At 66.0% G+C, this 27,836-nt stretch overlaps 5 protein-coding genes and 1 long non-coding RNA gene across 10 annotated transcripts; 3 read left to right on the plus strand and 3 right to left on the minus strand.

The window, feature by feature from the left end:
- Positions 1-861: 861 nt before the first annotated feature.
- Positions 862-4,524, minus strand: CENPX (centromere protein X; the record flags this gene model as incomplete). Its single annotated transcript, XM_082705626.1, has 5 exons — positions 862-1,261; positions 1,343-1,431; positions 1,628-1,681; positions 1,879-1,930; positions 4,030-4,524. 5 exons carry the CDS (start codon positions 4,522-4,524, stop codon positions 1,247-1,249), a joined length of 705 nt encoding a protein of 234 aa, XP_082561752.1. The 3' UTR covers positions 862-1,246.
- Positions 4,525-4,784: 260 nt separating this feature from the next.
- LRRC45 (leucine rich repeat containing 45) lies at positions 4,785-12,215 on the plus strand (the record flags this gene model as incomplete). The annotated part of the gene is made up of 17 exons (XM_082705575.1): positions 4,785-5,004; positions 5,511-5,572; positions 5,977-6,047; positions 6,330-6,508; positions 6,767-6,895; positions 7,877-7,989; positions 8,322-8,380; positions 8,665-8,742; positions 9,014-9,149; positions 9,245-9,322; positions 9,407-9,518; positions 9,614-9,684; positions 10,058-10,150; positions 10,413-10,505; positions 10,985-11,158; positions 11,224-11,371; positions 11,578-12,215. 17 exons carry the CDS (start codon positions 4,785-4,787, stop codon positions 11,772-11,774), a joined length of 2,013 nt encoding a protein of 670 aa, XP_082561701.1. The 3' UTR covers positions 11,775-12,215.
- Positions 12,216-12,726: 511 nt separating this feature from the next.
- Positions 12,727-15,190, plus strand: RAC3 (Rac family small GTPase 3). 4 transcript variants are annotated; one of them, XM_082705609.1, is made up of 6 exons: positions 12,727-12,867; positions 13,341-13,412; positions 13,590-13,707; positions 13,852-13,914; positions 14,306-14,469; positions 14,662-15,190. In XM_082705609.1, exons 1-6 carry the CDS (start codon positions 12,833-12,835, stop codon positions 14,720-14,722), a joined length of 513 nt encoding a protein of 170 aa, XP_082561735.1. In that variant the 5' UTR covers positions 12,727-12,832; the 3' UTR covers positions 14,723-15,190. The 4 variants fall into 4 exon arrangements, with proteins under 4 accessions (XP_082561735.1, XP_082561733.1, XP_082561732.1 ...); XM_082705607.1 differs by having other exon boundaries at positions 14,306-14,465; XM_082705606.1 differs by having other exon boundaries at positions 13,590-13,914; positions 14,306-14,465.
- A 1,712-nt stretch (positions 15,191-16,902) lies between these two features.
- Positions 16,903-18,911, minus strand: DCXR (dicarbonyl and L-xylulose reductase). Its single transcript, XM_082705620.1, has 8 exons — positions 18,786-18,911; positions 18,558-18,655; positions 17,880-18,034; positions 17,743-17,785; positions 17,566-17,665; positions 17,411-17,475; positions 17,180-17,297; positions 16,903-17,084 (listed from the first exon to the last, which is right to left on the minus strand). Exons 1-8 carry the CDS (start codon positions 18,835-18,837, stop codon positions 16,981-16,983), a joined length of 735 nt encoding a protein of 244 aa, XP_082561746.1. The 5' UTR covers positions 18,838-18,911; the 3' UTR covers positions 16,903-16,980.
- Positions 18,912-19,053: 142 nt separating this feature from the next.
- Positions 19,054-23,818, plus strand: LOC309850976. 2 transcript variants are annotated; one of them, XR_014304552.1, is made up of 4 exons: positions 19,054-21,224; positions 22,149-22,202; positions 23,532-23,607; positions 23,725-23,818. It is a non-coding gene; the product is annotated as an uncharacterized lncRNA (long non-coding RNA). The 2 variants fall into 2 exon arrangements; XR_014304553.1 differs by lacking the exon at positions 23,532-23,607.
- LOC309850968 (carbonyl reductase [NADPH] 2-like) lies at positions 21,514-23,592 on the minus strand. The gene is made up of 8 exons (XM_082705621.1): positions 23,510-23,592; positions 22,944-23,041; positions 22,682-22,836; positions 22,545-22,587; positions 22,358-22,457; positions 22,169-22,233; positions 21,779-21,896; positions 21,514-21,669 (listed from the first exon to the last, which is right to left on the minus strand). Exons 1-8 carry the CDS (start codon positions 23,559-23,561, stop codon positions 21,566-21,568), a joined length of 735 nt encoding a protein of 244 aa, XP_082561747.1. The 5' UTR covers positions 23,562-23,592; the 3' UTR covers positions 21,514-21,565.
- Positions 23,819-27,836: the final 4,018 nt, after the last annotated feature.

The raw sequence follows: 27,836 nt of genomic DNA on the forward strand, positions 1-27,836 counted from the left end.
GTCCCCACTGAGCCACTAACTTTACCTAATTGACACCGGGAGTTACCAAGTGCCAGAAAGGCCCAGGCCGGGCTGCATGCAGGCAGGGCCGCCCTAGCTCAGGGCACTGGGACCAGAGGGACTGGGGGCACTTGGGGAGGGCAGGCTGGTGACCCCTGCGCCCCCGAGCCGAGGCACTTCTCAGTGGCTGTGGGGTGTGTGTTCCTGCCAGCTTTCCCTTCAGGTCTGATCTCCTCCACACGCTCCCAGCACTTTGAAGCCCTGAGACTCCCTGAGCAGGGGGGGGAGACACGGACACAGCATGAGAAGGGGCGCAGGAAGGAGCCAGTATGCTAAGCCCGGGAGGGTAGGCTTGTCCTCCAGCCCATGCCCTGCTCAGGTGTGGGTCAGGCTGCCCCTGGGGGTGCTGCAGGGGCCCTCTGATCCCCGTGGTGGGCGGGGTGGCTGTTGTCCTCCCCAGGGGACTTCTGCCCCTCTGTGTGTCCTGGCTGCAGACACCGGGTGGGTGTCCGAGCTAAAGTGAGGCGGGTGCTGTGGGGCGGAGAGGCCCCCGCACTTTAGGGGCCGCCGTATCACGCAGACCGAGCTCCTGACTGGTCTCCACCTGCAGGCCCTGCCCACAGCGACATTCCTGGCCCAGTGGCGGCCACATGGCCTTGTATCCCGTGGCAGAAATGTCATACTGTGCGTGCGGGCTCATCTCATGGGCCCTGCTGTGGCCCTCGGCAGGCCACGCACATGCGCGGTCGGGCTGGCCTGCCTCTTAGGCAGTCTTCCCTTCCAGCCACGTGGACAGAGGCAGCCCAGGAGGCTTTGAAGCAACTTGACTGGGTGACAGCCACAGAGAGGCGTGCCCAAGGGTATGCATCGATGGTTTATCCATAGCTCAGGGAGGCGGCTTCTGAGGGCGTCGGACGGCTACACGGACACACGGGAGCTCTGAGAGCGGGGCCTCGGGCCCCTGCTGCTTCGTGGCCCCTGCCTTGTCTCACACCTGTGGGTGTAGGGGGAAGCCACCTGCGCCCCTGGGTCCCCTCGGCGACCCCCCCATCTCCTGTGTCCAGGCGATCAGCAGTAGGAGGTCCCCAGGAGGAGCGGGCATTTGCCAGGACCGGATTCAGTCTTGGGGGCGGGAGAGGGGCTTCGCCAGCATCAGCATCTCCTTCCCTGTCTGAAGCCGGAGGCCGCAGAAGTGGGGCGTGGGGTCTCGCCTCAGCTCAGCAGGCTGCAGTGAGGGTGGCGGCCCCTAGAAGTCCAGGAGCTGTGGGGAGAGCAGAACCCATGAGCCTCCAGCCCTGCTCCCAGGAGGGCGGGACACAGGAAGGGACACGGGGGCACCTACCAGCTGAGGCAGCACCTTCTCCAGCTGGTCCACGTCCACGAGAGTGAGGTCTTCTGCCTGGGCCTGCCGGGCGCTGCGGACGGCCGCTTCTGCCACCACATGGGAGGGTGGTGAGGGGGGCAGGTGGGCGGGGCCGGAACCCGAGCTAAGCCGAGCCAGCCGAGCTAGCTAGCCGACACAGAGCCTTCGCCCGGCTGGGAGGATGGGTCAGAGGGGAGTGGGGCCCCCCCCAAGAAAACACAAGGGGGCAGTGTCGGGGCCTGTCTTCTGGGGGCCCCAGCTTACCCACGACGAAGATCTTCAGCAGCTCTGCCATGAGCCACAGCGCGTCCCCGCCCACTGCGAGGAGGAGGGAGTGAGTTGTCGGACCAGCGGCCTGCCCTCCCCTGCTTTCCTCACTCCTGACTTGTCCCCGCCTCACGCAGGTGGCCCTCTGCCGTCCCAGAGGCCTCGGTACGCCCCAGAGCTGCAGTGCAGGGTCACGGGTGCCTGGCAGCTCCCTGGTGTGGCCCCGCCCACCAGTTGGTGTCACGAACCTTTGGTCTTGCCGTCCGTGAAGTGCGCGCGCAGCAGCTCGCTCACCAGGTCCTGGGGGGTGGGGACGAGGGGGGGCAGTGGGGTCAGCGGCCCATCACCTCCCCAACCTGCCACAGACCCCCATGGGCACTGAGTTCTGGATCCTGGAGAGGCCGTCTCCTGGGGCAGGGGACTGGGCAGTGAGGATCCCCCGATGCCTCCAGGAGCATCACAAGTCAGACACAGGTGGGGAACAAGCGGGGGCGGCCCGGGTGCCCACCCACTGCTCTCTGGGTCCAGTCCTCGTAGGATCCCAGGTGGTCTTGCTCTCCCGCCCCTGGGGCTGAGGTGCTCTCCCCGAGTGGGCCCTTTGGCAGGTGTGTCCACACCGCCAGCACAACCAGGCTGGTGCCAGACCCTGCTCTAGGCACAGGTCAGCTACCTTTGAGGTCCCTCCCTGGAGTCTCCCCCAAGCGTGCCTGGGATGGCCACTGTGGGGAGCTCAGAGCTGAGCAGAGGCTGGGCTGCTCCGGTGACAGACCTATCACGCTCAGGGTGAATGTGGGAAGGCGGAGGGCAGAGCCGGAGCGACTCCTCAAGGTGGGGGGCCGGAGCCTCTAGAGGACAGCACCACTCTAGAGCTGGGGGGTGTGGCCGGAAGAGACTCGGGGGCCAGGAGCTCCGCTTGGAACATGCAGCGTGAAGGACACGCATGACACCCCCAAGCAGAGCGGCTGCGCAGGTGGCTGGAGCAGAGGAGAACCTTCCAGGAGATCGAAGGATGGTGAGGACTTGGGGGTGGACCAAGGGACATTACAGAGAGCAGGGTCCAGCCAAAAGAGGCCCTGAATGAGGAGCCAGCAACCCCAGGGGGGAGGCAGGAGGAGCCCAGAAGTGACGTGTGGGGAAGGTGAGCTGGGGACTGGCCACGCTCCGGCTGTAGCCATGGGAGGCTTGGCTGCCTCACCCAGTGCAGCTCCCAGAGCGGAGCAGAGGGGCAGGGCAGGGAGAGGAGGCCACGGGGCCCAGGCTCAGGAGGGTAAGAACTTGCCACAGGGTCAGGCGGAGGCAGCCTCGCTCTCCCAGCAGAGACGGTGAGAGCCTGGTGCCACCTGCTGGTCCTGCCGCTGCCCACCAAGGAGGTGCTGGGGAAGGCCCCTGAGGCTCTGCACCCCCCTGCCTCTGCACCCCGGGGAGGATATCCCTCAGGGCCGTGGCAGCCCAGCACCCGCTGTGTGTGGTGGTTCCTGAAACAGGCCAGTGAGTCCAGGCTGAGGAGGGCAGGACAGGCCCTGGGACGCAGTCAGCCTCTCCCCGCTGTCTGCAGGCCCTTGGGCTCCTCTCTGACCCCCCGCCCTCACCTGGGACAGCTCTGCTCAAGGGTAACAATCATCACCCCAGTTCTGGCCAGAGCCCTTGGGGTGGGGACTCAGGGCTCTCCAGGTCTGCCTGTGCTCCCCTCTCCAGCAGTTACAACGGGGGGAGGGGGGTTCGTGCGACCACCTTCCTGCCAGGCCACCCTGGCCTCAGTGCCTTTGCCTTTTCAGTCACTGACCGGTGGCGGCCAAGTCGCCCTCCCAGGGGCCAAAGCAGAGAGGCCTGAAGCACAAGGCGAGACGCAGAGCCCCTGCCTCTCCCTAAGGCAGGGGCTCCCGGGCAGAGCGAACGGTGAGGCTCCGGAGCGGAACGGCTTGAGTCTGACCCAGCCCTGCCTCAGTTTCCCCACTAGGAGCAGCGTACTTGCATCCACGTCCGAACCGGGTGACCGTGTGTCCGGGGCCCGCAGCACGCCGTGTCCGGGAGGGCCCGTGCGGATCCCCCGGCCCCCCAGGAAGGGCCACAGAGCGGCCAGTTTCCGCCCCGCCCGGGCGGGACGCGGAGCCCAGGGCCCCGCGGGAGGCCGCAGGCCAAAGGGAAGCCGGAGAACGTGCGGGCAGCGCGGCCACCAGCCAGCCGCCTGCAGCCACTCGCGCCGCGCCAACGGCCAGTCCCGGGGGCCGCCCCCCGCCGCAAGCCCGGCCGCCGGCTCGGCCTCGGGGGACTCGGGCGCAGGACCCCGCCTGCGGAGGGCCGAGGGCGCGACTCCGGGAACGGGAGTCCTGCGTGGGGCCGGGTCGCGGCGCCCCCCGCCCCGCCGCCGCCCGCCCCGCCGCGCCCCGCCGCCCTCTCACCTTCCGGAAGCCGCCGCCAGCTCCTTCCATGACAGTCGCCCCGGCGCGCCCTCCAGAAACCCGGGAGCCCCCCAGCCAGTCCGCCCTCCCCGCGCCCTCCGCAGCCCCGCCCCCGTTCCTCCAGCCAATCTGCCCGGAGCGCGCCCTCCGCAGCCCCGCCCCCGTTCCTCCAGCCAATCTGCCCGGAGCGCGCCTTCCGCGGCCCCGCCCCCGGCCCCGCCCCCGCGGGGCCCCGCAGCGCGAGCCCGCCCCCTCGCCCCTATTGGTCCGCAGCGAGAAACGCGCGCCTTCCCCCTCCCATCCGCCGCCCCACGCAAAGCCTCCTGGGAGTTGCAGTTTGCGCCCGCCCTTCCCGGCGCGCCTCGCTCTTCCTGGATACTGAGGCTTCGCGGCGGCCGCGCGGACCCGCGGCGGGAGCGCAGGGTCCGAGGCGCGTGGGCTGGGTTCCTGGGTCCCGCCCCGCCGCGGGAGAGCCAGTCTGCGAGGGGCCCTCATCCCCGCCCCTGGCGGATGCCCGCTCCCCGGTTCCCTGCGGGAGCGGCCGGCTGCCCACCACCGCCCCCCGCCGTCATGGGGTCTCCCTCCCGGAGAGCCAGTTCGGTTTGTCCCTCGATGCGCGGCTGCTGAGGACCTCGGGGCCCTCGTGCGCCACCCTGAGCTGCCTGGCGCCGTAGGCCCCCACGGGAGGGGCCCTGAGGGAGGGGGCCTGGCCGCGCCCGCGGGCCCGCGGCGAGGGGCGTCCCTGCGAGCGTGCCATGGAGGAGTTCCGGCACTGCTACAGCCGGCTGTGCCGGGAGAGCGGGGCCGAGCCCCAGGAGACTGTCCTGCAGAAACTGCAGGAGCTGCCGCGGGGCCGGCTGGACCTGGCCACCCAGAGCCTGACGGTGGACACCTGCCGGGCCTTGGGCAAGCTGCTGCAGAAGGAGGCTCTGCTGACCGAGCTCATCCTGAGCGACTGCATGCTGAGCGAGGAAGGTGGGCAGCCGAGCCCAGGCGGGGGCAGGCGGCCCTGGGGACCGAGAGCCGCGGCTGGCCGGTGGCAGCCTGGCACCTGGCCTTGCCCTGGTGTGCGCGTGGCCCTCGCTCCTCGGCAGCCTCTGGCAGAGAGCTCTTCCTTCGCCGCAGATCTTGCCTTTGTGAGGTTTCTGTTCTTCTGCACTGTATGTACTTAAAGCCAGCAGCGGCGCCCCTGGCCGCAGGGGACAGTTTCTCTTTGTAACAGAGAAACCTTACCTACCCCTGACTTAGCCGAGGCCCCGTGTGCTGGGGAGCGTGCGACCGGTGACCCGGCTCTGAGCCTAGCACAGACTGCAGGCGTTTCAAAGCTGGCAGTGAGCAGGGCAACCCATTCCTGGCATGAGTCCTGACCACTGGGGGCCACTGGGACAGTCCTCTCTCTCCTATGTCTGGGTTGCTGCTCCAAGCTGGAGCCCACAGGGAGGAGCTCAGGGACACAGAATGACAGCCCTACCCCCTTACAGGGGCCACACTGCTGCTCCAGGGGCTGTGTGCCAACACCATTGTGCGGTTTCTAGATCTAAAGGTGAGCAGGTCTGCGCTCGGGGGCGCACTGCTTGAGACCGGGGGTGGGGGTGCAGTGGGTGGGGGTAGATTTGGGTGTCCTGGCAGCCTGAAAATCTGGATGGTGGCCAGAGACAGTGTCTCTAAGTACTCTTGGCACGCAGGGCTCCACACGGATTTCTGATGGTCTTGATGGGGTGGGTGGTGATTGGGTCAGGAGTGTGAGTTCCAGACTGTTCATGTGAACAGACAATGAACCTGCACCAGGAGGCCCCCTGCGGCCTGAAAGGAGTTGCACCTGGTGCCGGGGGCGGTCCCCCTGGCCTCATCCGCTGCCTGACCAGGGCCCTGTGGGGGGTGGACATGGCATTTAGAGCCCAGCCTGTGAAGACACGGAACTAACCATCCTGCCTCTTCCTGCCCCAGGGCAATAACCTCCAAGCTGCGGGCACTGAGGCTCTGGGACTACTTCTCCGACAGAACAAGTCCATTCAGAGGTAAAGTGTGGTCCCGGCCCTGCCCGCTCCGCCCGCCCCCAGCACCACCCACCCCCATGAGTGGTTCGGGGTCAGCTCAGGGCACATTCTACAGCCTGAGAGCGTCATCTCCAGGCTGGTCGTCTGTGTCTCCCGTACAGCAGTAGGGAGTTGGCAAGTATCAGTTACTCACATGGCTTCAGCCTTTCTCCCCGAGACCCCGAAGCCTGCACCTCCCCTCTGGTCCCTGTGACCACAGGGTGCTCCTTGGGGCCACACAACTCATGGCCACCTTTCCTGCAGCCTCACCCTCGAGTGGAACAACCTGGGCACGTGGGAAGACGCCTTTGCCGCCTTCTCCAGGGCCCTGGCAGGCAATGGCACTCTCAGGCAGCTCGACCTCCGTAACAACCAGATCAGCCACAAGGGCGCGGAGGAGCTGGCCTTGGCCCTGACCTGTAACGCCAGCCTCCAGCAGCTGGGTGAGGCCACCCTGCACTGGCCTTTTCTGCCAGGCCTGCGGTCTGGGGCCCAAGCCTCTGCTCCCTCAGCTTTCCTGCTGCCGCTTTCCCTTGCTGCTGCTTTTGTCCTCCGGGAGCAAAGGGGCAGGAAGGTGTCGTGGGGAGGTTCCTGGTGAGCAGGGCTCCTGCAGGGAGGACCCTCCCCCAAAGAAAGCATCCCGGGCTGGGCCCGGCTCTGTCCAGGGGCGCTCCGTCTGGTGACAGCAGGTTTCCTTCCAGACCTGCGCTGGAATAACATCGGCCTCCTGGGGGGCCGGGCCCTGGTGAACTCTCTGCCCCGCAACAGAGCCCTGTGGAGACTGGAGCTGGCTGGGAACAACATCCCAGGCGACGTCCTCAGAGCCGTGGGTACGCGCAGGGCCACCAGCCACCGCGGGAGGGGCGGCTCGGGGCTCAGGACAGGGATGTGTGCAGGCATCGTGAGGCAGCCTCAGTCAGACACGGGAAGAAGAGGGAGGAGGGGGCCAGGGGTGTGTGGCGTGGCGAGCCGGCGGAGCTGCCCTGCCCTGCTCTGAGCTCTCCTCAGTGTGTGCACCCCTCCTCAGCCCCGCCAGGGGCCCCTGGCACAGACGAAGAAGCAGAGGCACCTTGGCTTATGGCCTTGCCCCGAGGGCCATGCCCATGCCTTGGTGGCCAGCCACAGCTGGAAGGGGGCTTCTTGGCATCTGCCCCCACGCCCCAGAGTTCATGGCTGTGCGTGGGAGCTGTGTGGGTGTGGGGCCGCCCTGGCTCCATGGTCCCTTCCCCTCAGTGACCCTGACAACTCAGCCCCAAGCCCAATAGAACACTGTGTCGCTCTGCGTGGTTACTGTCCTGCTGGTAGTGCCAGCCACCCCGGGGCCTGAGCTCGGACTGGAATCCTAACCCTAACCCTAACCCTGCTGGACTGGCCTGCCTGTGTCGTCATCCCTAGCTCCTGCTAGTGCCCTAGCTTTTGACGGGCTCCTCTCCAAATGCTGCCTGAACCTCTCCAGAACACGGGAGTTGGGCACGACATGCACTTCTTAGAGGTCGAACAGTGGACTCTGACCTTCGGGCTGGAGCCCAAATGCCCCAGGAAAATCCCCGTGTCTGGCAGCTGAGCAGTCTCCCCGCCTCTCCCCATGTGCATGCCCCCCTGCACAGGTGCCTCCGCGGCTCCCGGGCCCACCGTTAGCCCTGTCCCTACCCCTACCGAAGCCCTCCCCTCCTAGCGCAGTCTGACTCGCGGGGTGAGACCACAGACGGGGTTCTCCGACGACTGGCTTCCAGGCCCAGGGCTGGGCTAACTGTTGGCCACCCCGAGGCCTAAGCAGCCCCCTCGGTGGATCCCTGGGCTCTTTCCCATAGAGCAAGCCATGGACCGCAACCGGGAGCGGCAGATCACTTCCCGAGAGAACCAGGCCCGCGCCCATGTGCTCAGCAAGGAGGTACAGCACCTCCAGGAAGAGAAGTCCAGGCAGGTGAGGACAGCACTGCTCCTGACCGCAGAGCCTCTCCAGCTGCGTGGATGCAGGGCCCGCCTTGGTTCCCGGCCGTGGCCATCTTCCTCTGCGCCCGAGGGCTTCTCTGAGCGGCCGGCACTCTGGCCCGAGAGAGGCAGTCTTTAGGTCTGACTTCCGGCCGCGTGGGTGGGCAGGTGGGCCTCCCTGTGTGGGAGCCCTATCCCCCCCCAGACAAAGCGAATGCTTTTCTGTTCTGCTGCTTTTTGCGGGTGTCTGCTCTCCGTTCTGCTTGACCGGGGTGATAAGCAGGTTCCAGGCCCTGACAGGGCTCTGGCTGGCTCTGTCCCCAGTTTCTGGACTTGATGGAGACGGTCGATAAGCAGAGAAAAGAGATGGCCAGGAGCAGCAGGTGGGTGCAGCCCCAGGGTCACAGAGCTCCAGCTCAGGGGGGCAGGGTGCCTGAGGTTTCAGCCCTGACTCTGGCCTTGTGGGGTGACCGACCCCGAGCTTCGTCACCTGCCGAGCGACGAGAGAGTAGCATGTGCTTGCCCAGCAAGCCGGCACTGAGAACCTCCCTGGCTGCACCTGGAGCGCTGTGGAAGCAGGAGAAGCAGCGGCCGGTACCTGAGCCCGGGGCGGGGTGCTGGCAGCACTCTGAGGTGGGGGTTCTCGGGCCTTCCTTTCTGCTTACAGGGCGTCCGCCGCATGTGTGGAGCAGCTTCAGGAAGCCCTGAATGAGAGACATTCTGTCATCAATGCCCTCAAGGCCAAGTAAGTGGGGCCGAGGGCAGAGGAGTGGGGGAGGGGTGGCTCTGGAACATTTTAGAGACCTGTCGGTGGGCAGAAGAGTGATACACACAGGAGCCCTAGACACCAGTGTACAAAGTTGAGGTGGGAGACCACTTGGCTAGTAATCCGGAAGGCTTCTTGAAGGAGGTGCGCTCTAGCTGAGTTGACTAGTGGTTGGCAAGAATGAGAACAGTGGCGCCTTTGCAAGGCTCCAGGTGCAGCTGGGCGGGGGCTGGTTTTTCCCTCCCTGCAGGCTGCAGATGGCGGAGGCCGCCCGGGCTCTGTCCGAGCAGAAGGCCCAGAGCCTGGGGGAGCTCTTGGCCGCCGCAGAGCAGGAGCAGCAGAGCCTGGCGCAGAAGCAGGCGAAGGAGCACAGGCTAGAGCAGCAGGTGAGCAGGGAGGGGTGGGCCGGCACAGGGTGGGCGACTGGGCAGGCGGTGCCGGCCGGGGTGACCAGTGGTGACCGGTGCCCTGTCACCCGCAGGAGGCGGCAGAGCGGGAGTCTAAGCTCCTCAGAGACTTATCCGCTGCCAACGAGAAGAACCTGCTTCTGCGAAACCAGGTATGGGGGGTGGGGCCAGGCCTCCTGGGAGGCGGGGGCAGGGGCTGGGGCCGCTGCTGCCCGTCCATGGTGCCGGCTCCCCAGGTGGACGAGCTGGAGCGGAAGGTGAGGTCTCGGCAGGAGCAGCTGTTCCTGGCCCGGCAGGAGCTGAGCAGCAAGACGGCGGAGCTGAAGATGCGGGCCAGCCAGGCCGAGGGTGGGCACCCGCCCACAGCTGAGGGCCCAGAGAGGGGAGGACAGCGCGAGGGCCCCTGGGGAGTCCCACCCATGCTCTCCCCCCTGGGCTTTCAGAGCGTCTGGAACTGGAGAAGAAACGGTCCCGACAGAGCTTGGAAGACTTGGAGCAGCTGCGGGCCAAGGAGGTGCTTGTTAATGACACCACCGGTCCCTGCTGTCCGTCCAGGGTGGCATGGTGTCCCCTTGTCCCCTGTGCACACCCCTGGCTGTGCTCCCCTGACAGCCTTGGGATGCTGGCTGGTAGTTCTTTGCCAGCCCCAGCAGATGACAGACCCAGAAACTCCCGACCAGCTTCTAGAAAGCACGCTAACGCCGGCTGCCACCTGGTGTGGCACTGGGATGTGTCCTCCGTCCTTGTTTCTTACAAAGCGATAAGGAGCAGCCCCTCCGGGAAGAAAGTGTCCCCAGGACCCACCTGCCACGGGGTGGGGGTTCCATGAGGGGACGTAGGCCGGGGAGCTAGTCTTTCAGCCCTGCTCTGCCCCCTCGCCTGGGCAGGTGGAACACATGACTCGTCACCTGGAAGAGACTGAGAGGACCATGCAGGAAAGGGTACAGCGGCTGGAGGCCTCGCGCCTATCCCTGGAGGAGGTGAGCATGTGCTGGCTGGGTGCCAGGCCCGGCCCTTCCCTGGGGCACCCCTTCTGTGGTCTCAGAACCCCATCAGGACCACCCACCAAGAGCCCTGAGGCCAGAGGGACTTAGTGCAGTGGGGTGTGGGATCCCTCAGCCATAGCAACCCTGCCTAGTGAGCGAGGCTCTCGGGAGGCTCTCTCAGGGGTACCCCCGGTACTCCCAGACGAGTCCCTGGCCAGGGCAGGACAGGCCCAGTGGGTCACTGTGCGTGGTGCAGGAGCTGAGCCGGGTGAAGGCGGCGGCTCTCAGCGAGCGCGGCCAGGCTGAGGAGGAGCTCATCAAGGCCAAGAACCAAGTCCGTCTGGAGGAGGTGAGCCCGCGGCCGGGCAAGCCGGGAGCCTGCTGCTTGCGGTGCCTGCCTGGGAGCGAGGCCTGAGGGGCTGAAGTGCACAGGCCAGACCCAGATTTGTGGCTCAGTAGTGGGAGGTGAGGGACAGGAGCCCCAAGGGTACAGGGGCAGACAGGAGTCTGAGCAGGTCGGGTCTAGGATCACATCCAAGCCCCCTACAAAGAGCCACTGACGACCGCCCTGGGATGGGGGAAGGGGTTTGCATGGCCAAAGCCAGGACCCAGAGGGCAGAATGGTCAGCCTAGGAGAGGGGGACTCCTGGAGCCTCGTTCAAGTGGAGCCTGTTCAGAGTACGCATTCCGTGTCGCACGTGAAAGCTCCCTCTGGCTGAGCAGGGGGATCCCTCCCACCCCTGTGAGCCCAGGGCCACACGCAGGGAAGCAGCAGGCAGGCCTTGGGCCCGCCCCATGTTGCTCACCAGCCCCCCTCCCCGCCAACAGCAGCAGCGCCTGGCTCAACTGGAGGAGAAGCTGCGGCTGCTGGCGCAGGCTCGGGACGAGGCTCAGAGCGCCTGCCTGCAGCAGAGGCAGACAGTGGCCGATGCCCAGGCCCGGGCCAGCCAGCTGGGCCTGCAGGTGGAAGGCCTGAGGCGGCGCCTGGAGGAGCTGCAGCAGGTACTCCGGCCCTGGAGGGACGCACCCCCTGGCCTCTAGCCCCCTCTCACCCCCGTGTCTGGCAGGAACTGAGCAACAAGGACCAAGAGAAGGTGGCGGAGGTGAGCAGGGTCCGGGTGGAGCTGCAGGAGCAGAACGGCCGCCTGCAGGCCGAGCTGGCAGCCCAGGAGGCGCTGAGAGAGAAGGTGGCGGCCCTGGAGCGCCGGCTGAAAGGTGAGCTGAGCTTGGTGGGACCTGTTCTCCCTGGGTGACCCGACGGGCGGCCAGGCTGCAGCGCTGGGCAGTGCCCATGTCACTGGGCAGTGTCCGCATCATCCAGCGCCCCCCACCCCCAAGGCGGCTCTGCCCACCTCCGGATGGCCTGGGGTCCAGGGTGGGCCCTGAGCCGGCACCGCCCCCACCGGTTTCCTGTCCCGCAGTGACCGCAAGCGACCACCGGGAGGCGCTTCTGGACAGGGAGAGCGAGAACGCCTCTCTCCGGGAGAAACTTCGGCTCAAGGAGGCAGAGATCGCTCGGATCCGGGAGGAGGAGGTCCAGAGGGCCAGCTTCCTGCAAAATGCTGTCCTGGCTTACGTGCAGGGGTCTCCTCTGAGGGCTCTGAGCCCCCCGAAGTGAAGGGAGGCAGGAGCCTGGGGGGAGGCAGGAGGGCAGCACCTCCCAGACGTCTGTGGGTCCCATCCCTGCCGTCATTTTCTTAAAACAGCCTGACAGGGAGTCTGCCGCTGGGATCCGGGGCTCGTGGGATCAGTGAGTGGGGACCGCTGCTGCTCACCACCGGGGAGCCCGGCTCAGCGAGCCCAGGGCCACTGGCCTGGACGTCTAGAGTGGGCACCCCTCCGGGCCCTCCCAGGGTCCTTCCTTCCTCCGGTCCCGGGAACATGAAGCACGCAGGGGGAAGAAAACAAGGAAGAGTCGTCCCTGCTCCGGGGCAGCCCCTTCTCGCTGGCGGGGCCGCCTGTGAAACGTGCCCGCACAGGCCCCTTTTACAACTGACCGTGGGCAGCGGCTGCCCCGTCTGCTGGGTCTCTTGAAATACAGAACTTTTGCAACTTGTGATACGTTCTGGGTTGGTACTTTTTCCCACGTTTGTGCAGCGATGCCCCAGGCACCCTCTGCTCCAGCCCTGGAAAGCAGACCCTCGGGGTGCATCTGGGTGGCCTTTCCCTCCTGCCCACGGAGGCGGGGGGCGGTGGAAGGACAGGGCAGCGCTGGCACCTGCAGTCTCCTGGCCAGAGCGCGGGTGGGTCTCAGCCCCTCCGGCAGAGCCGGCCCTGGGCATGCCCTCCCCGGCAGGAGCCACAGCACACGGACCGCCCCAGCTCAGCCTGGTGGAGGCGGGAGGGCCCTGCCCGCGCTGCCCCCTCCCCCCTCGGCGCGCGGCAGGGATCCCGGGACGCTGGGGAGCCCGTCTGGGCTTGGGGGACTGGCCGGGGGTCGCCGCGCCCCCACCCCTCGGCGGAGTTCTCCGGGAACCGCGAGGGCCGGGTTCGGGGCGGGCGCGCGCCCCCCGCGCCCCCCGCCGGCCGCGCTCGGCTGTCTCCGCGCCCGGCGCTCGGCGGCGCTCGGCTGTCTCCGGCCGCTCGGCTCGGCGCTCGGCTCGGGTCCGCGGCCGCTGCGGCGCGGGGCATTTCTCCGCAGCTCGGCTCGCGGCCGCGCCCGCCCGGCCCGCGCCCATGCAGGCCATCAAGTGCGTGGTGGTCGGCGACGGGTGAGTGCGCGGCGCGGAGGCCGCGGGCCGGACGGGGGCGGCCCCGGGGACCCGGCCCGGGCTCAGCGCACGGCTCCGGGGCGGGTACCGGCTCGGGCCCGGGCGGGGCGGCCCTCACCAACCCACTCCCGCCGACGCCCTTACCGCGCGCGCCCCGGGGCCGGGCCGGAGCGGGAGGGCGCGCCGGGGCGGGGTCCCGGCTGGCCGCCGGGCGCGGGCCTGCACCCCCCGGCCCACCTGATGCTGCCGCGGGGCCGCCGCCCGGCCTCCGGGTGGGTGGGGCCGGGCCTCTCACCTGGACTGAGCCCCGCTCGGGTCCCACCCTCCCGGGGTGCCGGGGGCGCCTCCGGGCCGGCTCGCCCCGCCCTACCCGCTGGAGGTCTCCGCCTGCGGTTCGGGGGAGGGGGCGGCCGCTGCTGGGCAGAGGGCTGGAGGCTCGGCCGGAGCAACGTGGGCTCGCCCTGTGTCCGCAGCGCCGTGGGGAAGACCTGCCTGCTCATCAGCTACACGACCAACGCCTTCCCGGGAGAGTACATCCCCACCGTGTGAGCGCTCCGGGGGGCGGGTCTGCGGCCGGCCGGCGCCGGGCTCCCCTGGTGGGGCGGAGGCTGGGGGGGGCGGGTGTCTCGGCTTGTGGGCTGGGGCCAGGGTGCGGCCAAAGCTCGGGGTCGGGCAGCCTGCGAGCCCTGGACCTGGGCTGACCGTCGTGCTCTGCCCAGCAGTTTCGACAACTACTCCGCCAATGTGATGGTGGACGGGAAGCCGGTCAACCTGGGGCTATGGGACACTGCCGGGCAGGAGGACTACGACCGGCTGAGGCCACTGTCCTATCCCCAAACTGTAGGTGACAACAGGGCCAGCCGCAGGAGCTGGGTGGCTTGGGTGGGGCCCTGGAGGTCCTCCTGTGTGAGTGTGCAGGGGGCAGGGGCCATTTGGAGGTCCTTGACCGCTCCCACCCGCGCCCCCCTCTCCCCTTCTCCCAAGGATGTCTTTCTGATCTGTTTCTCTCTGGTGAGCCCCGCGTCCTTTGAGAATGTCCGAGCTAAGGTAGGGCATTGAGTCGGAGGGCATGTCTGTGGGAGAGGGGCTGGTCCCAAGGGCTTTCCCTGGCGGGGTGGGGGCTCTTGCCTGAAGACCTCAAGTCACTTGTCGTTTGGAGGCAGAGGAGATCCCTGTTTTGCTTGGGTCTGAAGGTGACCAGGGGGCGTGACAGAGGGGCAGAGGTGGGGTAGGGGAGCTGATAGGCCCTTCAAACTTCCAGGTAGTGTTTTTGTCCTTGGTCATGTCCCCACCAAGCCCACAGCCGCTTCCTGAAGCAGGAAGGGTTCAGTGTGGGTCCAGGGACTGAGATGAAGGCACCCCTGGGAGCCATGGCCTCCTGTAGGCATGGCTGTGGGGAAGCTCTCGGATGTCAGGGTCAGAGCCTCCATCCCCACAGTGGTACCCAGAAGTGCGACACCACTGCCCCCACACGCCCATCCTCCTGGTGGGCACCAAGCTGGACCTCCGTGATGACAAGGACACCATCGAGCGTCTGCGGGACAAGAAGCTGGCACCGATCACCTACCCCCAGGGCCTGGCCATGGCCCGCGAGATCGGTGAGTGGGCACTGTGGGGTCCTCGGGTGGGGGCAGGAGAGAAGGGGCAGAGGCAGGCTCTGGAGGGCCCCCCACCCGCGCTGCCCCCCTCCCTTGCTGTGCTCCCCCCTCCCCCCTCCCCCCTCCACCCCCCCACCCCCCCCCACCCCCGCACTGACTCCGCTCCTCAGCATCCCTCCACCCCCGCTGCCCCCAGGCTCTGTCAAGTACCTGGAGTGCTCAGCCCTCACTCAGCGGGGCCTGAAGACCGTGTTTGACGAGGCCATCCGGGCTGTGCTCTGCCCGCCGCCTGTGAAAAAGCCGGGGAAGAAGTGCACGGTCTTCTAGAGGGTCTTCTAGAGGCTGCTTCAGGAGGGGCAGCCCCGCCCGGCCCCGGTTTGCTGTCGTGTTGACCTGTCTGGTGTCCTTGAGTCTGCTGTGGGGGGAGTGGCGTGGGTGGGGAGGGGGAAGAAGCATGGGGACGAGGCCACCGCTCCTGGGGACAGGGCTGGGGCAGTGGGGTCCTGTCTGCTCGGTCTCCTCTCTCTGGGGTTACAGCTCCAGCTGTACCTGGACCCCACGGGAGGCTGGAAGGGAGCAGGGTCTCCCTCAGGCTGCAGGGGCGGGTCCAGGGCAGCCCCAGGATGGGCTTCCTGATGGGGGGAGGTGGGGGGGTGGGGCCTGTTCATGCACCCCAGGATCGGGTGGCCCTTACTTCTTTTATACAATAAACGTTCTCCACCATCTCCCGTCTGTCTGGGTACCCTTCTGTCTGGCTTGGGGTGTTCTGCCCCTAACCTCTTCCATAGAGAGTGGAGGGGTGAACTTGATCCTACACATGGGCAACAGGAGAAAAAGACCTTGCTCCGCTGTGTCAGTCCCCAAACGATGGGACCTGGACCAAAGCAGGTGTAAGGGCATGTAGCCCCCTTGGGGTGAAGAAAGCCCCCGTTGTCCTGACGTGAGGCCTCCGAGAGGGGCGCACCCGGGGGCGGGGGCTGAGGTGGGCTCCAGTCAGCCGGCTCCCAGGTGTGGTGAGGGGCAGCCTGTAGTCAGGGCCCACTGAGCCCTACGGAGCCCCTGGCGGGACTGTGCAGGCAGCTGGTGGCCTCCCCCTGGCTCCCCGCCACCCACCAGGGCTGGAAGAGCAGCGGTCAGGAGGAAAGGCAGCCGGTGTAGAGAGAGGGAGAGGAGAGGAGGGAGCAGCCCGGGCCGGTCCGTCACTGCTGAAGCCAGAGACAGTGGGAGCTGAGGCTGCCGTCAGCCTGGGAGGGCCCCGCGCTCCAGGAGCGCGACCTCGCCCCTGAGGCCACAGGGCGCGCTCCAGGCAGACCTGTGATTAGAAATCCCTGCTCCCCGTGCACTGCACAACAGGCCCCTGCCGACTGGCCCGCCAGCTGCGAGATTTTGGGGAATGTGTTAGCCAGTTGTTCAAGAGCCTTTATTAACTATGTAAACTTGGGGCGCCTGGGGGCTCAGTGTGAAAGCCTCTGCCTTCAGCTCAGGTCGTGATCTCAGGGTCCTGGGATCGAGCCCCATGTCGGGCTCTCTGCTCAGTGGGGAGCCTGCTTCCTCCTCTCTGCCTGCCTCTCTGCCTGCTTGTGATGTCTGCCTGTCAAATAAATACATTAAAAAAACAGATAGTCCAAACACCCCTAATTGTTCTTGTACACAGGGCTATCACCTGTGTTTGGGGTCATCTACACCCGGTGTGTCTGTGTGGCGAGGGTGCCACATAAAGGTTGGGGAGCTCGGGGCCCCTGGGCAGCTCAGGCAGCTCGACTTCTGACTCGGTTTTGGCTCAGGTGGGGACCTCGAGCCCTGCGTCCAGCCCTGTGCCGTGAGCTCCACGCTCGGCAGGAAGTCTGCTTGAGGTTCTCTCTCTCCCTCTCCCCGTCCCTGCTTTCACGTTCTGTCTCTCTAAAAATAAATAACTCTTAAAAAAAAAAGGTGGGAGACCGTGCATCTCTCCCCAACTCTGCCCTCAATGTATCAAGTGTAGGAGTCTTTAGGCCGTGGGAACAGGCGAGTTCTGCCACAGAGCTTGATTGGCTATTCGTCGTGTAGACTTAAAGCAACAACACACAAATGTCCTCCTCTCTCGCCTCCCTCTCCGCTAACTCCTTACGGTACTAACAACACTCATGTCAGGGTTACGCCCACAGAGCTGGTTGGTAAGAACTCCGCCACTTCTACCCCAACGGCCTCTGGACAGGGCCGAAGGCCATTCCTGGTCAAAGTCCTCACCATGCTTAGGAGCCGTCCTGGAAGGTCCCACCTCTCAGGCCCTGCCAGGGACCCGGCCGGATCTGAACATCTTGGGCCTGGGAGCCGGCCTGTCACCTGGCCTGGGGTCTAAGCTGAATGGCACCTGCGTACCCGGGGCTCATTCCCACACACGGCACTGGGCTCTGCATCTCTGGCCGCTTGCCAGCAGCCTAGAAATCAGTGTGCAGGCTAGACAGAAGAATCGTGTTTATTGGAGAGACGGGGGGACGTCCGTGCGCTCAGCATGAGGCCGGGGCATGTCAGAGACTCAGGTAGCCAGGAAGCCCCCGTCCACCGGCACAGCGGAACCCGTGGTCATGCCGCTCCGGTCACTCAGCAGGAAAAGGATGGCGTCCACCACGTTCTCCACCTCTGCGGGCAGAGTGAAGTCAGGGCATAACCCACGCCCTTTATCCTTCCCGCCCAGGCCTCATCGACGCAGGTACGGGGGCTTCTGCCTGACTCACCAGCAAACTTGCCAAGTGGGATTCGATCCAGCATGGTCTTGGCCTTCTGGGGGTTGCTCCAATTGGCCTGGCCCATGAGGGTCATCACCACCGTGGGGTTCACCGCGTTCACGCGGATCTACACCAGGATAGGCAGGAGGTCAGCAAGGCAGGCTAGGTGCCCCGGGCCGGGGCGGGGGGGGGGGGGGCGCGTGGGAGCTGGGTGATGGGAGGCATCCCAGTAAGGCTCACCTTGTGTGGCCCGAGCTCCAGGGCCATCGCCTTGGTCAGCATGTCCATGGCACCCTTGGTGGAGCCTGTGACGAAAGGTGTGCCTTGAGCCTGAGCTGGCTGCAGGCTTGTGGGTCACCAGGGTCGGGGCCGGGGTGCAGCCGGGGGTCACTCACAGTAGACGCTGTGGTTAGTTATTGCACGCTGTGAGGCCTGGCTGGAGATGTTCACGATGGACCCCGGGGCTCCCCTAGCTATTAAGCCCCTGGCCACGATCTGGAATTGCAGAGGGAGCGTGAGGTAGAGTGAACTAGTCACCCGCCATTCCCACTCCTGCCCTGAAGGCGGCTCACCTGGGACACTTGGATGACAGCCCGCAGGTTCACGTTGAAGGACCTGGAGGCGGGTGGAGACACCCTCGTCAGGGGCCGGAGCTGCTGCCGCCGGGGGCAGCCCTTGCCCTAGGGTTCCTCCACCCTGGCCGGCTCACGTGTCACACGCCTCCTTCGTGACCTCCAGGAAGGGCTGCAGCAGCGCCACGCCAGCGTTGTTCACCAGCAGGTCCACCGGCCCCAGGCTGCTCAGTGCCCGCTCTGTGGCCTCCCAGTCACCCAGGTCCACACACACGGGTTCCACCCCGGGGCACTGTGTGTATGGGGGTGGGGGACACAGCTACCGAGGCTCCATGCCCGAGGAGGGGCAGAGCTGGGCCTCTGCCACACGAGAACTTTGACAGACAGGGAAGGGAGGAGGTTCCAGAGGGTCCAGCTCCCTTCTCGGGGTTCAGAACCCCCGGGTGCTGAAGGAGGCGACAGAGGAGCCAACACGGCCCCTGGGCCCCCGGGCATTTCAGGTCTTAGGGACCTGGAGGCTGGCCCGCCTCTGGCCAGTCCATTTCCTGCACCCCGGTGGCTCAGGAGCCGGGCCTGCAAAGCCTGAGAAAAAAGCCTGAGAAATGGCAAAGCAGCCACTTTGGCCTGCTTCCAAACCCAGCGGTGTCGCCGTTCTTCCGGACGCCGGGTGGTCAATGGAGGCCGAGCGCCCCGGGAGGGCTTGCGGAGGGTCCCCGGTCAGCCCCAGCGCCAGGCGCCTGCGCGTCAGGGCCCGACTTCCCCGCCGCCCCGCCCGCCTCCCGCGGCCCGCTGGGCGGGGACTGGGCGGCGCCTACCTCGCGGACCAGGCTGTCCAAGTCGGCCCGGGTCCGACTCACCGCCACCACCTGCACACCCGCCGCGTGCAGCGCCTGGACAGTGGCGCGCCCGATGCCTGCGGGGAGCGCGGCTCAGCGTGGCGCATCCCCGGCACCGCGCCCCCGCCGCGCCCCCAGCCCACCGGCCTCCCGCCGCCCCCGGACTCCAGCCGCCCGCGCCCCCAACCCCGGCCGCCCCGCGTCGACCTTTGCCCGCCCCGGTGACGAGCGCCCGGCGGCCCGCGAGCCCCAGCTCCATGGTTAGCGTTTGGTCCCAGCGCCCGGCGGCCGCGACTCTTCAGGTGGGCGGGCGCGGGGCGGGGCGCGGGGCGGCCAATCACAGGCCTGCGTCCGGGCTGGGGGCGGGGACATTAACAAACCCGCTCTCCCACCAGTAGGGAGACTCGGGGAAGGGAGGGGGCGCTGCAGCGGCGGCGGGTCGACCCCGCCTAAGTCGGCTTCGGGGCTTCCGCGAGCGTTTCCCCGGCGCGGCTGGTTACCGGAGCGCAGACGTGGTCCTTAATGCCGGGAAGAGCTGCGGCGACGTGCGAAGGCGAGAGCGCGGAGCTGGCGCTTCTCGTTTGGTTCCTGCAAATAAGTTCGGTGGGAAGGATTGCACGCCTCCTCCCCAGGCCGGCCTGGGAGCGGCTCGGGAGGGCTCCCCTGGAGTGCCCGAGGGAGCGTTTGCACAACTGAGCCTGAAGAAGCCAACAAGATCCGCGTTGACCTTGAAGGGACCCCAAAGTCATCCAGGACCACCCACCTGCCACCACCAGCACTTACCAAAACTTGGGCCGAAGAAGAGGAGCTAGGATTGGGGTCATCGAGGTGCACGGTGGCCAGCAAGGGCAAGCATTGTTTCTAGAGGCTTTGGGGTCATTCACAAATGTGAGCCCACATGCATACCTGTGCACTGTCTCCCCCATAAAAGCTGATTCGCTTAGGGGGTTATGGCAAAAAAGCTAGAACTGCAGGAGTACCTTCTATGGCCCAAAGTGGGGTGGCTGCAGGGCCTCTGCGTCACTGGGGCTGTGGGCCTAAGTGGACAGGTTGGAGGAGAGGGTAGTGGGGCAGCCCGCAGCACACATCTGAGAAGCCCCCAGAGAATGGCCAAGTGAGTCCTCCCCGCCAAGCCCTGAGGTCCCCACCCCTGGCGCCCCAAAAACCCTGACCTCCCCACCAGAGGCCAAGGGAAGAGTGGCCCCCATCTGAAAGTCCTTCCTGAGAGGCACATCTCATTAGATCCCTTCTGTGGCTTTCCTTTGCCCCCAGAATGCTGTCTAAATCCTCTAACATGTCCCGTGGGCCAACTCTGGCACCAACCTTGCTGTGGGAGACCCTGCAGGTGGGCGGAAATGCCCTCAGCACTCCCTACCCCCACTCCCAGCCCCGCAGGACCATTGCCTGCAGGACCCCACCCCAGCCCCTCCTCCCTTGCATCCTTGCTCAGGGTTGGAGACTTTTCCAGGACAGCTGAGTGACCCCCCCCCCCGCAGGCCTCATCACCCCCCAGGGGTTCGGTGGGGACTGAAAGGTCCCCCACCAATGGGTCCGCGATTAAAGGAGCGAGAATAATACAAAGCAAGCAAAGCTTTATTTTGTGCCAAGCATCGAGAATCTAACTGACCGGTCAGGGCTGGTCAAAGAGGCGACTTCTCTGCCTTACAGACTAGCTTTTAAGGGCAAAGGCCATGTGGTTGGGCCTGGCCACGCACAGGTGGCCAGTGAAATTGTAACACACAGAGAAAGCTGCACAGTCATGCTAGGTCACACATAAGGGACCAATTGAATTACAATTTATCCTAGTAGATGTTTAAACTAGCCTATCACCTTGGTCAGAATTGGCACCCAAAAGGCGGGACCCACACTCCTTGGTAGCTAGGGAGACAGTATGCACCCCCACTGATTGGATACCTCCACCTGGCCTGAGCCACCCTTGTATTTGGGCTTTGTTACCTGGGACTGGTTTCCCCACCTTGCTTTTAAGTAGGTCCCCTGCGGGGAGGGGGGGGGCAGGGTCAGTTTAAGTTTTACTGCATAAACAACAAAATGACTGTTTAATCCAAGATGGAATCACTCTGGCTAAATAGGCCCTTACAGGGACTTGACTCTGGTGAGCGTGGGGGAACCCGGCAGGGCTTGCAGAGCTCCTTGCCTGGGCCAGAGACAGAAGGCAGGGCAGCAGCTTCGGACCCTTGCCCAGCTCAGGCCTCCTTCGAGGGAGGGGTCTTGCGAGGGGAGGTGGGTCTGGAGGTGGAGCTGGACTCCCTTGGGCTGGGTAAGCTCGACTGGTCCAGCACCCCACCCCCACCCCAGCCGGCCTGAGCGCTCTGTCCCACCTCCCGGAGGGAGGGTCTGTGTCAGGTCCAGATCCCCAACCTGACCTCTCCCTCTGACCCGCCGTGGTTGCCGCTGTGGGCGGGGCTGAAGGGCGCGGGCCAGAGCCTCCCCGGAAGGGAAGGGGCTGTAGGCTCCCCGGTGCCCTCTAGACTCTGGCCTCGCCCAGGGCCGATTGGGTGTTTGGGGGGACGGGCCTGGACAGCAAGAATCTCCTGTGTGTGAGCAAGTCGCTGCCCTTCAGCCACAAGCCAGGGCCGGTGGTGGAGTCCGGCCGGCTCTAGGATGTGGCCTCTCACTTCACGGAAGGTGAGATGTGTGCCCTCCGTCCCTGATCCTCCACTCCCCAGCCTCGCGGCTGCCCCTCCGAAACCCCAGCGCACACTGGACCCAGGAGAATGGCCTCCGTTTATTTGGTCAAATCCAACCAGCACAGCGGACACAGTGGGCGGGGGCGGCCGGGGCGGGTTTCCAGGCTGCGCGGGTGCGGACGGGGAGCTTGGCCAGGTGCGGCGTCTGGACGCGAGAGGGGCTGGTGGGGCTGGCGGGGTGCGGGGGCCACGGGCGTGCGGGCGGGGGCGGGGCGGGGCCTCGGGCGTGCGGGCGGGGGCGGGGCGGGGCCTGGCGGGAGAGCGCCCGCGCCGCGCGCTCTAGGAGGCTAGGTACCCGGCGTCCACGAGGATGCCCGAGCCGCTGGTGGAAGCGCTGCGGTCGCTGAGCAGGAAGAGGATGCTGTTGACCACGTCCTCCATCTCTGCGGGGAGCGGCGGGGGCAGGCGGGGTCAGCGCGGCGCGCCCGGGCCCCCCCGGGGCCGCCCCAGCCGCGCCGCACCGCGCTGGTCGCACCCCGCAGCCCCGCTGACCTGCAAACTTCCCCAGCGGGTGCCGCTCCTTCAGCTTCCGGGCAAAGTCGGGGTCCGTCAGGACTTTCTGGCTCATGGCCGTGGGCACCACGGTGGGGTTCACAGAGTTTACCCGAATCTAGCCCCCGGGGGTCCAAGCGGGCCTCAGCAGGTAGATGAGCCCCGCCCCCACAGCCCCTGGGCACCTCCCCCCACACCCGCAGAACTTGCTCTGGCGCTCAGTCTCAGTCGGTCGCTGACCCCCTGCCCAGAGCCTTGGGTAGGCCTCAGGCCTCTCCGTGCCCTCTGCCGCCCATTGCCATCCCGAAGTCCTGCTCCCCAGCGCCTACCAAGTCCCGACCTTCTGTGACCCCCGGCCCCTGTTCCCCAGGTCCCCCCTCCCATGCCCACCTTGTATGGCCCCAGTTCTGCGGCCATGACTTTGGTGAGCACCGTCATCGCGCCCTTGGTGGAGCCTGTGGAGGACAGAGAGCCCTGAGCACCCATTAGGGACTGCACCTCCCACGCACAGAGGCTCAGCCCCAGAGCCCAGCATCTCCTGCCTGGAAAGGGGGGTACAGGCTGGGCAGAGGGACTCACTGTAGACAGCTAGGTTGGGGAAGGTGACGTGGGCCACCATGCTGGACACGTTGACAATGGAGCCGGGCACTCCGCGCTGGATCAGGCCCCGGGCCACGATCTAGAAGCCAGGAAAGAGGCAGCCTGACCCCAGGACGCTCCTACCTGGGCCTTGTCATTGCTGGGCCTTGTCCTCCCTCTGGCTCACCTGGGACACTTGGACCACAGAGCGCAGGTTCACGTTGAAGGTCCTGGGGGAGGGCGGATTGTCAGATGGTCCGTGGCCACACCTGCTCTGCGTCCCCAGCAGCCCCTCCCCAGTCCACCTACCCTCCCACTCCCCACCTGTCGAAGACGTCTTTGGTGACCTCCAGGAAGGGCTGCGTCTGCAGCGTGGCAGCGTTGTTCACCAGCAGGTCCACGGGGCCCACGCTGCCCAGTGCCCGCTCCGTGGCCTCCCAGTCACCCAGGTCCACACACACGGTCTCTATCCCAGGGCACTGTGGAGAGGCATTGGTCAGCGATCAAGAAGGTAGTTGGCAGGCTCCTGAGGCACCTGGAGGGCGTGGGGGGCAGGCTCGGGCCACGGCGGGGGTGCGTGCCTCACCTGCTCGGAGAGGCTCACCAGGTCCGTGTTGGTGCGGCTCACGGCGATTACTGCGGCGCCCAGCGCGTGCAGGGCCTTCACAGTGCCTCTCCCGATCCCTGCGGGGGTGCACTGGTGAGGAGATGGCCCAGGACATCTGGGTCAAGCCTGAGGACCGAAGCTGCAGCCCCCTCTGCTCGGGAAAGGGAGTGAGAAGGTGCTGGGCAGAGAGTGGGCACCAGGGGGACGTGGTACCAGGTCTGAGGCAGAGGCTCGGCCAGCCAGGCTCCGGCTGAGGGAGGCCCCCGAGGAGCTCCTGCCCACCAGACCCAGGGAAGAGGCCCCGGCTGGATCTCTGAGCTTGAGGGCCACCATCTGGGGCAGGGGTCTTGCCTTCCTATCCCAGGGCAGCCTGCCGGGCTCAGGTCCAGGGGCTGTCGGGGCTGCGGTGAGGGGATGATTGCTGGCAGGTTGGTCCGTGACAGGCATGGAGGGACTCAGACCCCAGCACAAACCTGGGAGGCTCCGCCCACCTTCCTCTCTGGCTCGGCCCCTCAGGCACCCTTACCCACCCCGCTCACACCCACCTTTCCCTGCCCCGGTCACCAGGGCCCGCCCGCCACTGAAGTTCAGCCGCATGGTACTGACTCTGAGCCTCCGTCCAGTGGGAGAGGAGTGCACGGAGGTTTTAAAGGCCCACGGCGGGCTGTTCTGAGGGGGTTGAGGAAGGGAGGCTGGGGGCACGGGGCAGGGGTGGGGCGTCACGGGGGCGTCACGGCAGCTTCTGTTTCCTTGTTCACAGGGATCCGCTGCCCTCCTGACACACAACCCGAAGGTGCTGGCCAAAAGCCCCACCCTGAGTTTTGAAAAAGGAAATTAAAAAAAAAAAACGTGGACCCGGGGCATGCCCTTCTTGGCCGGCTTGGGGAAGACGGCCTGGAGCTGACCCCCGCGAGCCCTGGGCCCAGCATCCCTGCACGGCAGCACAGGCACGCTGGGCTTGGGGCTGGTCTCCCGCCCTGCTGACCCTACTCCACCATGGATGGCCCCAGTCTGGGGGCCGCCGCAGCTCCAGAGTCCCCCTCACGCACCCCTGGCCAGCCTAGGACTCCTGCCCCTCGGGCCTCCGAGCAAAGTAGTGCTCAGCCCTGTCCACAGGTGTGGCCTCCCGGAGGTGCCCCCTCTTCCCTCTCAGGTGTGGCTCTGGGAGTTGGGGGCCGCCCCCTCCTTCCCCAGCTGTCTTCTTTTTGTCCCACTCCCTCCCCCTTTTAGAATTTCATCTCAGCACAAATTGGCAGACTCTTCCCGTTGCCAAAGGGCTTGCTGTGGCTTCTCCTTCGTGGCACTGATCCCCGTGGCTTCTTTTTTTTTCTTTGGACAGAGAGAGATCACAAGTAGGCAGAGAGGCAGCCAGAGGGCAAGGGGGAAGCAGGCTCCCCGCTGAACAGAGAGCCTGATGCGGGGCTCGATCCCAGGACCTGGGATCATGACCTGAGCCTAAGGCAGAGCCTTAACCCACTGAGCCACCCAGGCGCCCCGATCCCCGTGGATTCTGATGGCCATTCCACTTCTGGGGCTGAGTCCAAGGGCCTGTCCCAAGCGCCTCCCCATCCTGTGCCATAGGCCTCACAGGACCAAAGCTACTGTCCAGAGGTCTGGAGTTCAGGGCAGGGCCATGACACCTCCACCAGGCCCCTTCAGGTGTGACCCTGACACACGGACGGTCCCTGGCTGCCTCTCCCTGACCCGGGCCTGGCCGGCCCCAGGTGTGGTCCCAGGAAGAGGCTCCCGTCCTAAAGCGCATCCGGCCTCTCTGAGACCTCCTCTGCTCCCCGGGGCCCAGGTGGGCTTGCCCTCTGGCACACGTCCTTGGCCTTGTCAGTCATCAGGGAGTCCGGTGGAGGAAATCTTTGCCCTGGGCATGACACAGCACACACAGTCTGGCTTTCTTCCCAGCCGCTTGTTAGAAATCCTTCCCCTGAGGGACGCGGGGGGCCGGCTGTGGGGGAGAACAGTCGATCCGCGAGGCCCTCAGAATGCAGGTTGGAGCGGTGCCTGGGAAGCACGTTTGTGCAGCGCAGGGGTGAGCCCTCATCTACAGTGGGAGCCGCAGGTCTCATCCAGGATCCCCAGGATGGAGGGCACGGACTCCATCGCTCCCAGAGCCCTGGCCTGCAGGACGGCCCCCAGCCCCCGCCCGCCCTTGCCTGATCTGCTCCCAGAAGGCCTTCTGGAGAGTGTTCCCCAAACACGCACAGGTTAAAAGCACCTCCCTGCTTCTGTTAACCCACACCCCCAATCGGAACCCCCCTCCCCCGTGAGTTCTGTCCCTCCAAGGCCACCAGCACATTCCAGACACAGTTCAAATGCTACAGGTGATTTTTATTTCTAAATAATTCAGAATTGCAAGGCTGCAAAAGCTTTTCTCCCCCTGCGCCATTTGAGAGTAACACTAGCATCCCATCACCCCCAAGTAGCTTCTGGTCTGCTTCCTTCAAACACAGACCTTATCCTGCACGCGCACACGCACACGCACGCACACGCGCTGGCCCCATGAGTCCCCCGTGTGGGCTCAGCTCCCGTTCAGGTCCTACAAATTACCCTAGTGCTGGTCTTTTTAAAAAGAGTGGCTTCATCGAGGTACAATTGATGGGTCCTGCCAGCAAACAGTCCACTGAGTAAATCCTTCCCATCTAGAGAGAGAGAGGAGCTCCCATGAGCAGCAGAAAAGGAGAGGTTTTTAAAGGCAGAGAGGGACCGGGGAAAGGAGGTTGTTAGCAAAGGATGCCTTGCTTCAGACGGGGGGGGGGCTTGCTTCAGACGGGGGGGGCTTGCTTCAGACGGGGGGGCCTTGCTTCAGACGGGGGGGGGGGCTTGCTTCAGACGGGGGGAGGCTTGCTTCAGACGGGGGGGCCTTGCTTCAGACGGGGGGGGCTTGCTTCAGACGGGGGGGCCTTGCTTCAGACGGGGGGGCCTTGCTTCAGACGGGGGGGCCTGCTTCAGACGGGGGGGCCTTGCTTCAGACGGGGGGCCTTGCTTCAGACGGGGGGCCTTGCTTCAGACGGGGGGGCTTGCTTCAGACGGGGGGCCTTGCTTCAGACGGGGGGGGCTTGCTTCAGACGGGGGGCCTTGCTTCAGACGGGGGGGCTTGCTTCAGACGGGGGGGCCTTGCTTCAGACGGGGGGGGGGCCTTGCTTCAGACGGGGGGGGCTTGCTTCAGACGGGGGGCCTTGCTTCAGACGGGGGGGCCTTGCTTCAGACGGGGGGGGCTTGCTTCAGACGGGGGGGGCCTTGCTTCAGACGGGGGGGGGCTTGCTTCAGACGGGGGGGCCTTGCTTCAGACGGGGGGGGGCCTTGCTTCAGACGGGGGGGCCTTGCTTCAGACGGGGGGGCTTGCTTCAGACGGGGGGGCTTGCTTCAGACGGGGGGGCCTTGCTTCAGACGGGGGGGGCCTTGCTTCAGACGGGGGGGCTTGCTTCAGACGGGGGGGCCTTGCTTCAGACGGGGGGGGCCTTGCTTCAGACGGGGGGGGCTTGCTTCAGACGGGGGGGCCTTGCTTCAGACGGGGGGGGCCTTGCTTCAGACGGGGGGGCCTTGCTTCAGACGGGGGGCTCCTGAAGGGGGAAGACGTTTCTGACCGGGACCATCCCCGGATTCACTGGCTCAAGGGTCCCTGAGGTGAGTTACTTCGGTTTGGGCCCGTGGTTTTCTTCGCCCCTCCCCCCCTCCCCTCCCCACTCTCCCCCCCCCTCCTTCCAATCCTTCTTTTTTAAGATTTTATGTATTTACTCACCACAGAGAGACAGCCCGAGCAGGGGGAGTGGCAGGCAGAGGGAGAAGCAGACTTCTGGCTGAGCAGGGAGCCTGATGGGGGGCTCCATCCCAGGACCCGGGGATTGTGACCTGAGCCGAAGGCAGATGTTCCACCCACTGAGCCACCCATGTCCCCGGGCCCGCGGTTTTCTTTTTAGCCACAGATTAAACGTGCATGATTGGAGGAGTCAGGGCCTCGGCAAAGCCCATGAAGCCATCCCTACAGTCAAGGTCACACACCCAGGTTCCAGCACCCAGTTGCTCGCGTTTGCAGTGAGACCTGCCCCCACGGCGTCCTGCGCTCGGTGCCTGGAGTCACTCTCTCCTCTCGCCTGAACCTGCCCGTCAGTTCTGTGTAGGGAAAGTGTCCAGTCCAGGCTCACCTGTGGCTAGGGGTGGCCCGTCGCTCTCGGCCCCCTCACTCCAGATCACTCCTCAGTCTTGCCTCGACCTTTACGACCTTGGCATTTCTGGAGCCTGGAGGTCAGCTCCTTTATAGGAAGTCCGTCAGCTGGGGCTTGACCGGTGTCCCTCCGAGGTGAGGTGCCCCATGTCCCCGCCAGGGAGGGGCGCCATCGGCCGCTGCCGCGTGGGGCCTGTCTCACCGCTGGCCATGTTAGCTTGATCGAGGGTGTCAGCTTTGACCCCGTCAGGCACAGCACTGTCCCTGTGCCTCACATCTGCCCTCCTAACCTTAGGCAAACCGTCCCCTGGGGCCAGGGTCCCACGTGCACGCGGTGTCCGTCTACCCCGTGTGAACCGCCACCAAGCATGTGACTGAATCTCCAAGTAGAGCCCGGAGCGACCTGTGACTCACAGAATCCAGCCGACAGCGCGGCCAGACGCGTGTCCCTGAGACACGCTGGCGCCCACACTCGGGGCGGTGACCGGCGGGGGGGCAGAACGGCCGGCGTGCACGAGCGCCTGGGTTGCGGGGACAACAGCTCTGGTCACAAGTACCGCCCACCTCGTGGCTCTCCGTGGCCCAGGCCCCTCATCCACTGGAGGGCGAGCCCGGCCGGGCAGCCTTCTGACTACCGTGACGCGTGGCAGGCGCCACCAGCGGGTCTTGGGGACGGGTGGCACCCCGGACCCCGCGCC

Source organism: Mustela nivalis (assembly GCF_964662115.1).
Source record: "Mustela nivalis genome assembly, chromosome: 17".
Lineage (NCBI taxonomy): Eukaryota > Metazoa > Chordata > Mammalia > Carnivora > Mustelidae > Mustela > Mustela nivalis.